This window comes from Heterodontus francisci, chromosome 1, assembly GCF_036365525.1.
Source record: "Heterodontus francisci isolate sHetFra1 chromosome 1, sHetFra1.hap1, whole genome shotgun sequence".
Lineage (NCBI taxonomy): Eukaryota > Metazoa > Chordata > Chondrichthyes > Heterodontiformes > Heterodontidae > Heterodontus > Heterodontus francisci.
Genome location: NC_090371.1, coordinates 60,130,754 through 60,140,707, shown reverse-complemented (window position 1 = coordinate 60,140,707; position 9,954 = coordinate 60,130,754). Strand labels below are relative to the sequence as shown.

At 40.8% G+C, this 9,954-nt stretch overlaps 1 protein-coding gene across 7 annotated transcripts in view; it reads right to left on the bottom strand.

Moving 5' to 3' along the window:
- Positions 1-4,384: 4,384 nt before the first annotated feature.
- znf532 (zinc finger protein 532) overlaps positions 4,385-9,954 on the bottom strand; it is a 259,899-nt gene continuing 254,329 nt past the window's right edge. For all 7 annotated transcript variants that reach the window (XM_068031104.1, XM_068031094.1, XM_068031142.1 and 4 more), the window contains 2 exons: positions 9,771-9,918; positions 4,385-9,173 (listed from right to left, as the gene is read on the bottom strand). In XM_068031104.1, the coding sequence (XP_067887205.1) occupies positions 8,673-9,173; positions 9,771-9,918 (649 nt within the window). In that variant the 3' untranslated portion in view covers positions 4,385-8,672. The remainder of the gene's footprint in view (positions 9,174-9,770; positions 9,919-9,954) is intronic.

Here is a 9,954-nt window from a genome sequence, read left to right as displayed (position 1 = left end):
CTAACTTGAGCTGGTGGTTCCACAAATATCCCCAGCCTCAACGATAGAGGAGCTCAGCACATCAGTACAAAAGATAAGGCTGAAGCATTTGCAACAATCTTCAACCAGAAGTGCCGAGTTGATGATCCATCTCGGCCTCCTCCAGAAGTCCCCAGCATCACAGATACCAGTCTTCAGCTAATTCGACTCACTCCGCATGATATCAAGAAACGACTGATAGCACTGGATACTATAAAGGCTATGGGTCCTGACAATATTCCGGCAATAGTACTTAAAACCTGTGCTCCAGAACTTGCCACGGCACGAGCCAAGCTGTTCCAGTACAGCTACAGCACTGGCATCTACTCGGCAATGAGGAAAATTGCCCAGGTATGTCCTGTACACAAAAAGCAGGACAAGTCCAAACCAGCCAATTAACGGCCCATCAGTCTATGCCCAATCGTCAGTAAAGTGATGGAAGGTGTGGTCAACAGTGTTATCAAGCGGCACTTGTTTAACAATAACCTGCTCACTGACGCTCAGTTTGGTTTCCGCCAGGGCCACTCAGCTCCTGACCTCATTATAGCCTTGGTTCAAACATGGACAAAAGAGTTGAACTCAAGAGGTGAGGTGAGAGTGACTACCCTTGACATCAAGGCAGCATTTGACCGAGTATGGCATCAAGGAGCTTAGCAAAACTGGAATCAATGGGAATAAGGGGGAAAACTCTCCGCTGGTTGGAGTCATACTTAGCGCAAAGGAAGATGGTTGTGGTTGTTGGAGGTCAATCATCTCAGTTCCAGGACATCACTGCAGGTGTTCCTCAGGGTAGCATCCTAGGCCCAACCATCTTCAGCTGCTTCATCAATGACCTTCCTTCAATCATAAGGTCAGAAATGGGGATGTTCGCTGATGATTGCACAATGTTCAGCATCATTTGCGACTCCTCAGATACTGAAGCAGTCCATGTAGAAATGCAGTAAGACCTGAAGAATATCCAGGCTTGGGCTGATAAGTGGCAAGTAACATTCGCACCACACAAATGCAGTAGTAGTATGGGATAGTATAGTGGAGCCTTCTTTGTGACTTGCTGTACCTGCACACTAACATTTTGTGCCTCCTGCACTAGAAGGCTAATGGAATGCTATCCTTTATTATGAGAGGAATTGAAAATAAAAGTAACGATGTTGTGCTTCAGTTATACAGGGCATTGGTGAGACCACATCTCAAATACTGTGACAAATTTTGGTCTTCTTATTTAAGGAAGGATGTAAATACATTGGAGAAGGTTCAGAGGAGCTTTACTGCATTGATACCTGGAATGAGAGGATTGTCCTATGAGGAAAGATTGGACAGACTGGGCTTCTTTTCACTGGAGTTTTGAAGAATGAGGGGAGACTTGATTGAAGTTTATAAGATCTTGAACAGTCTAGATAAGGTGGATATGGAGAGGATGTTTCCTCTTGCGGGGGAGTCCAGAACTAGTGGGCACCATTTTAAAATTAGGGGTCGCCCTTTTAGGACAGAGATGAGGAGAAAGTTTTTCTCTCCGAAGGTTGTGCGACTTTGGAACTCTCTGCCTCAGAAGATGGTAGAGACAGGGACATTGAATATTTTTAAGGCAGAGGTAGATAGATTCTAGTTATGCAAGGAAATCAAAGGGTATCAGGGATAGATGGCAGTGTGGAATTCAAAACGCAAACAGATCAGCCATGATCTTATTGAATGGCGCAGCAGGCTTAAGGGGCCGAATGGCCTACTTCTGCTCCTAATTCGTCTGTACGTATTATTATCCCTGCTACTATTTTCCCCTTCTTTTCTGTAGACCTTATATCCTGGTATATTCAGTTCCCAGTCCTGACTGCCTTGCCGCCATATCTCAGTATTGGCTACCATGTCATACCCTCCAACTTGAAATTGCACCTGCAATTCATTCAATTCCTTTCTTAAAGTCCGTGCATTTGTACAAAGAATGCTTATTTGGGTCACACACCTTAACCTGTCCTTCTGCTCTAATGTTTTACTCACACGTTTCTTATTTCTCTCTCCCGATTTAATGACGACCTATTGTTTTCCCTTTACCTGTCGCGTTTAAAGCACAGTTTCTGACTACTCTCTTCTTCATTTGCTTTTGAACGATATTTATACTACCTTTTCCACCTGAACCCTCCTGTCTATTTTCTAGTTTAAAGTCCTTGTGCCCACCCTATTTTTCCTTTCCGCTAGGACCCAGTTCAGGTGGAGTCCATCCCAGAAGTAGAGTTTCTTTCTGTCCCAGTACTGGTGCCAGTGTCCCATGAAATGGAACCACTTTTTCCCACACCAATCCTTCAGCCTACATTCACCTCCCTAAACTGCTTATCCCTATGCCAATTTGCATGTGGCTCAGGTAATAAACCGGAGATTATAACCCTCAAGGTCAATGTTTCCTGTAAGCTGCGCAACTATGCAGCAACCCATAAGTCCCCACGCACAAATCAGCCCCTTGAGGTTAATGCACACTTAAATAAATTGCTCATGCACTCCAAAAACAATTAGAGGGAACATTGCTTGAGGTCCTTTTCATTAATTTAGCTCCTAATTCCTGGTACTTTCCAAACAGGACCTCTTGCCTACTCTTCCCTATGACATTGGTTCCAACATCAATCACAACTGGATCCTCCCCTTCTCACTTCAAATTCCTTTCAAGCCGGTTCGAGATGTCCCACACCCTGACATCAAGTGAGCAATATACCATTGCTTTTATGAACATACCATTGGGACTCTCGATCCTGCTTACAAAAGATGCAATCCGTTCCCCTATTTATTGAATCCCCTACAGTTACCTAATTACATTTCCTCTCCACCTCCCTGCTTTGGACAGGCTCCTGCTCCAAAGTGCTATGGTCTGTAATTGGCCAAACAGTCTTTATGTTTATTCTCACAGGTATACAGTACAATTGGACCTTTTGGATAGGATCAATTTCTGCAAATCCTTGTTCTCTATCTCAACTGGGTTACCGTTTACTCTGCACTATTGGTCACACCGATCCCATTCTGACCCTGCCCCTCTCTACAAGGTGTGACTGAGGCCTGAAGCAAGCTGTCCAGATACTTCTCCACCTTCCTTACGTGTTGCACTCCAGCTCAAGGTGGGTACAGGAAGAGAGATCTGGCAATATATATATATGCAGAAATCATTGAATGTGGCAGGGCAGGTTCAAAAAGAGGTTGAAAAGGCCTACAGGATCCTGGGCATTATTAATAGAGACATAGGGTAGATCTCCGGAGGCAGAGGGACCGGAAGTGGGTGGGCCTGCAATTTCCCTACACTGGCCAGCAGCTGGTTTAGGGCATATTCTTGCCTCCAGGTCATTTTGGAACATGCTGGCTTGGGGGTGACACGGCTACCCACCCACAAGTGGCAGGTAGCCAATGAGGACTAATAAAGACCTCCATCTTGAGGCCCCCTCTCTCTCTCCTACCTACATAGGCAGCACCCACCTCGGACTCTGGGGCTGCTGCTCTCTCAGTGCTGAAGGGCCTCCTATTGGCCCTCCAGCCTCCGAAGCCCACCCATTGTACTTAATTGGATGGCGAGTGTGCTCCCTGACCACTAATTGATCTTCAAAAAGCACATCGAGCGACTGATGCCGACATAATGCAGGGTCAGGCCCCGGAAATGCACCCGACGTTGGGGCCCAACTCCTGAACAAAACTTCTGCCCATAGAGTACAAAAGCAAGGAAGTTATGATGAGCCTTTATAAAACACTGGTTTGGCCTCATCTGGAGTATCGTGTCCCATTTTGGGCACCACACTTTAGAAAGGATGTGAAGGTTTTATAGAGTGGAGAAAAAATTACCAGAATGGTTCCAGGGATGAAGGACTTCAGTTACATGGATAGACGGGGAAGCTTACATGAACCACTACAAGCATAGGAGGCAAAAAGCACCTGTTTCTTCTTCTGTACCAAATTCCCACTCTTAACAAATTCCCACCTTTTACATTGTTTACAATGCACTCCATTTCCGACCTCTGTGTGTGACTATTTTGTGTGTCAGCGGATACAGTTTACCTTTCGTTCCAAAAGGAGGGTTCAGTATTTCTACAAGGGTTATCATGATGCTAACTATCCACTTGCATCTCACTGGCATTTATATTACTTCCATTATCTGGAGCAGGTTGAACTGGTGTCACCGCTGTAGTTATGAAATAAGCCAAAAAGAGTAAAAATTTGCCATTGTGTTATTAAATTAAAATCTAAGGTTCCTCACGCGCCTCAATGCCGGAAACCTTCATAAATTTAAGGTTAAACAAAAATTCAAGTCACAAAATATCAACACTGCAAGAGAAGAAAAAGCTTTGTCACACATCAGTTCTTTAAATACTTTAAACATTTATTAAATGTTTAAACTCTGATGAGATTACAGCTGACAAATTTTACTATCAACCACAGCAGCAAGACACGCCCTAGGAACGTAACAAGACAATGGCTACATTTTTTTCATGCCATTAAAGTCTACACCAAAAGAACATTTTAAAAAAGTACAAAATTTTTTATTGAACTAAACACAAGATATAAAAGCCTCAAACAATATGATAATGAGAAGCTCAGACTTGCATGAGGAGCAATTTACAACAGTTAAACAGAAGAGCGCTTTTTCCTGTATAATACTTTCTGCTCATAGCAGCCTTGTTGAAAATGTCATTCATGTTACCTGCTGATAAAAAAACAGAACCTGTCTGAGTTGAACTGCTCAAACTACGCATTGATATTGCTAATATAACTATTATTATCACTCCAGCCTGCTTCACATTCCAACATTGGATATCAAAATTGAATGAAAGTAACCCTCCGCTTTGAGTCCCACTCAGCCACAGTATTTAAAAATACAGCAATTTACTGATTTCCCTACTGTTTAAACATGCTTAAGGACATTCAAAATGCAATTGGAGGGCCCATCACATAATTAGGGCATCAGTCAATTAAAATAAAATTCTTGTCAGTTACAAAGGAGAGCTCTCTGCTACTGTATGAGGCCCAGGGCAGTAATCTATTAACTAAAGCTGCAAATGATCTAGAAAAACAATTAAAAGGTATGGACAAGCACCAGTAACAAAGAATAATGGACAATGGACTTCTACCTGTGCTACACTGGGAATGATAGGTAGAAAAATGAAACCTGCATATAACCAATTCCCTGGTACAGTGCTACTTTGTTTATTTAAAAAAAACATTGGGGAACACACTTGCGCACCTGCTTATTTAAGGTAGTGAAACATTTTCAGTTCTACAATTGATAGCAAACAAAATACAAAAATATAATCTTCACTTATTGTGCACCAAATCCACCTGGTTCATAGAATCCAGTTTTATCATCATTCTATATTTTTTTTTTCAAAGGTTAAGTGCAAGACTGGCTGCAATTCCACTCTGATTGCAATGGAAGTAACACCACAGAGACACAGATGTGTACAGATAATCAAAAGAGCAAAGCAAGGAGTCTGGAAGTTGCAGCTTTTTTTTTTAAAAGGAGTAATGGATTTAAAAAAATTCAGGTGATTCGGGAATGTTGGACAACACAAAATACTTAGCGTCACAATTTAAAAAAATGAAACAGGGTGTTATCATTGCTTTCCTGACGAAATTGCTCTGAAAATTTTGGTTTGCTCATGTGGTTGCTCGGAGAAGCCCGCATTAGAGCAGATGGGAAATCTGGAAATCATAGTTCTAAAAGACTAAATTTAAAAAAAAAATTCATGTGCTTCTGGGATGCTTCAACCAGCTACATCACATCTATTATGACTTTATATTTCCCCTAAATTTCTTTGGCTTTTTTTTTTAAACTGAGCAATGACAATGCTGGGGCAAGTGACATTTTTCCATCCAGTGCAGCACCAAACACTCTCAAATTGCAACAGAATGAGTTAGAGGCAGAGTTAGGCTCCCTCTATTTTCTACATCTGTGTGCTTTAATCCCAGCTTTGAGAAGGATCTCCTATTGCACCAATGTGTTGTTTCCATTTACCACAACTTGGCACTAATTAGCAATCTCAGTCTTGAGTGAAATTGCCAATTTAATGCCAATTAGTGCCACATAAGAGACCACTGGGAACTGTATTGAGAATATATTAACCTTATTTTACGTTGGACTTTTACAACTAAGAAAGAAAACTGGCAATCCATCAGTTGATGTTCCACTTGAACCCAGGTTCACCAGAGGTAAAAAGGCATGTTGCAAACAGACTATACCCCACCCCTTCCAGTACCCTATCACAGCTGGAAGAAAACAGTAAATCTATCGCGTCAGGCATGATGCTTGTCGGTGCATTCTCTTCCATTTAACAACATTAAAGAACACCACCCTATAAGGAAAATTAGCAATACGACAGTATCCTTGAAAGTGTAGATGTTTCTTGACTCTTTTGCAGATAGTCATGCTGTACCATGGAGTCATTGCTGTGTCTTTCCCTCCCAACTCCCCACAGTATGGATTCAGTGTTCATTGGAAGCTTACAACAGGTTAGACAGAAAAAAAACTCTTTACAGGACATAGGGCAAAGACATATTACCATTTCATCAGGCTCACTTAGAAGTGGGGAAAACTATATCAATAACCACAATTTGCATCCTGCAGAAATTAGATAAGGCAAACGTTTACTGTAGCAAAACAATCTGGTTCGACTTAATGGAAATTTAGTCAAATCAAAAGAGATATTGTTAAAAGTTTTGTCTATGATTAAAAGAAATACCCAAACTGAACAACAGAAAATCAAGATATTAGTTAAACATGAAAAAAATGTCTACTGATGACCTTGCAGTCATTTCATTTCCTCTTGTCTGTGTAACTTAATTCTTAGCGCAGCAATTTTTTAAACAAAAATGACTTTACCAGTTAAGCCAAATATTAAGGTTTAATAATCAGAGGAGAAATTAGGAACATTTCTACCAATGTGAAAGCTCAGTCTTGCAGGGTTCTATTGTACACTGAAAAACATCAGGCCTAACTTCGGTATTACTGGTTAGCCCATTCTCTGTTTTTATTAGCCTTTTGTAGTGCTTTGTTTAGAATCTTGCTTTATTGCATTATTCCTTCCTCAACAACACTGGTGATTTAAACAAATACCATTAGCTGTATTTCTGAACCTTCGCCACTGGGTGCCACCATAATACTGTAAGAGCCCCTAGAGGAAGCAAGTGTTCCTACAACTTTACAGCCTAAACCCAGAAGTGTTGAATATTTTTTTTTATATCTATGAGGCACTTGGGTGCATTACATGGAACCTTGCAGGCCACATATAAAATATTTAATTAATATTCCCATTAATGTCTATGTACCTCAAGCTACTAGTCTGGCTAGATGATCAGCAATGGTGCTTTCCAGTCTTCTACATTTCTAAGTAAGCTAACAGATCTGGAGTGCTCTGGTTTAGTTAGGATTTTTCTGACAATGAGGCAACAACTTTAAAGACAGCCTTTTTAAAACCTCCAGCTGCATGTGGCCTATGGATTATAGTTTGGACACCCTCGCCTAATGCAATTTACCCATAACAGAATTCAGAGATACAATTTTCTTCTGGATGACTGAACCGAAGGCAGTTGGTACCAGACCAGTTCAGTTTATGACCCCTGTGTAGACCCTTCCTTGACTTGGTATGATGAGTGAGCTGCTACAAGAAAACATTAAAGGGCATTAGGGAAAACAAGCAGAATGAAGGAGACTTATCAAGAAGTATAATGTTGTTCTTCAAATTTTTTGTGGCAGTACTTGAATTTCTATAACTTTTAATAATCAAAATCTGCAATAGCAACCAGTGTCTGTTTCTCAATTCAGTTTACAATTGTCCTATTTCCACACGAGCCCGCACACGCGAATATGCACACAAACATACAAATACGCACGTGGACACACGCGAATAAGCACGTGGACACACGCGAATATGCAAACATGCTAACACGCACAACTAATTTCTCTCAAAAGATCTTCATTATTAACTGTAAGGAAACTAACACTTGCCAACTTTTCAAAAAAATAAGTATTAAGTTGTCCACAAACATTCATGGTTTTTAGACTTGAACACAAACACACACATACCTTCTGGAGATTATTTTCTGAAAACTGTTTTTTCCTTCAATGCATCACATATTTGAACAACTAATCAATTTACCAAAGTACAATGATGATGCAGTACACACCTGTTTAATTTGGTCCATCAGAGGCAAACTTCTAATTTAAAAAGACAGTGTTCAAATAAAACAGCTTAAGGTAAAGTAAACAACATTTTAACAAAATTCTAATAATTGAAATTCTATTCCCCTCAGTTTTTTTTAAAAATAAACTCAATGAATACCATAGCTTCTCAATGCTGAAGATCAATTCACTACATGGTGACCAAAAGTGAGCAAGGATTGTAATGACAGGAGAACTCTGTGTGTGTAGCATAAAAAATGAAGTAAATATGTATTGCAACTGTACAAAAAATGTATACTTGTTCAAAGTGTTCAGTCTTTCTTTTAATTAAACTACAACTTAGAAGTGATGCTGGCCATGACAACAGCTACTGTCTGTACAGCTGAAGTGTTTGTGGGGTTTACATGATGTTCCAGTAAAAGCTGCAACGGGGGGAGTTAGTTTCAACCAAAGCAGTCCCTTCTGCATGGAGTCTCCTCTACTGTTTGTTAACTGAATGTCATTTTAAGAGTGCTGCTCCTCATTTTTCTGATGCACACAGACGCTTGGATTTTATGAAGGCCATGCCATGTGTCCGCATATGTGTGTTCAAGGCAGCTTCACTTTCAAAAGTTTTGGAGCAAACTTTGCACTTTTTGTCTGTCAACATCATTTCAGCCTGACTGTCCTCCAGGCTCATTTTGCTGTCTGCCGGGTTCTCCTCCCTGGCCCCATTTTGTCTGGCAACTTGCTGGGCATTCTTCATCTTGTGGACAATGAACAAATGTCTGGTTAGAGACTGGAGAGAGGTATAACAGAGGCCACACTCCCTGCACTGGAAGGTTGAGCCGTCAGTCTTGTGCTGGGGGAGGTGCTCTTGGAACTGAGTTACATTCTCTGTGGTGAAGCCGCACACGGCACATTTATTCAGTTTGATGACATTGATTTTCAGCTTCTTCAAAGGCTGCGTAATGGCTCCTCTGGGAGGAGGCCGAAGCTCTACCACTGCATCCTCCAACTTCCTCTTCAGTGGCAGCGGCATCTGCAGGAAACAATAAGGCTCCAAGTAAAATACGTTTGGTCAATCTCAAGGAAACTCCAGTAGCATTACATTTCTCAATACTAAAGAAACTGCATCTCTTCAGAACCCATTACGGGCTTTAAATTGCATTTATCGTCTTGCATATTAGCGATCAGTAAGATACAAGATCAGTTGAGTTTAGGAAAATTCTATGTTCGCTACATAGTAAAACAATTTTAACTGCTGAACATTTCATTTGTCTTTCTACATCTCATAAACAAGGCTCAGGACAATCTGCCAATGCTAACATCCTTAAAGGGAATATTTTTGGATAGCCAGGAATGAGAAGGATTCTGAATGATGGATGGGAAGCAGGAGGGAAATTGTTTCTGAAGATTGAAGACTACATTTTCAAATTTTGGCCTCAAAATTACAGAACTTCCATTTAAGAGTCTCAACAACAGGATTGCAGATCAGAGAAATTAAGATTTGGAATGGAATCATGTAATTCCAGGGCTTACACCTTTTCAGAAATAATTACAGGGGAATGTACTTTGGAGCCCCCAGCACTCAAAAATATTGTGAGCAGGATATGGGTTTCAATGCAGCATTACTCACCTTGTTCTCTTCTTTCTTTGGGGATTCTACTATGGTTGTTGGCTCTGTCATTTGTGACACATCAGGATTTTTAATGCCATGCATGAGTCTAATGTGTCTCTCTAGCATAAACCGTTTGGTGAATGTACGTTTCGAATCTGGACAGTTCCTGGAAATAAACAGACATGGACACATGAGCAAGATG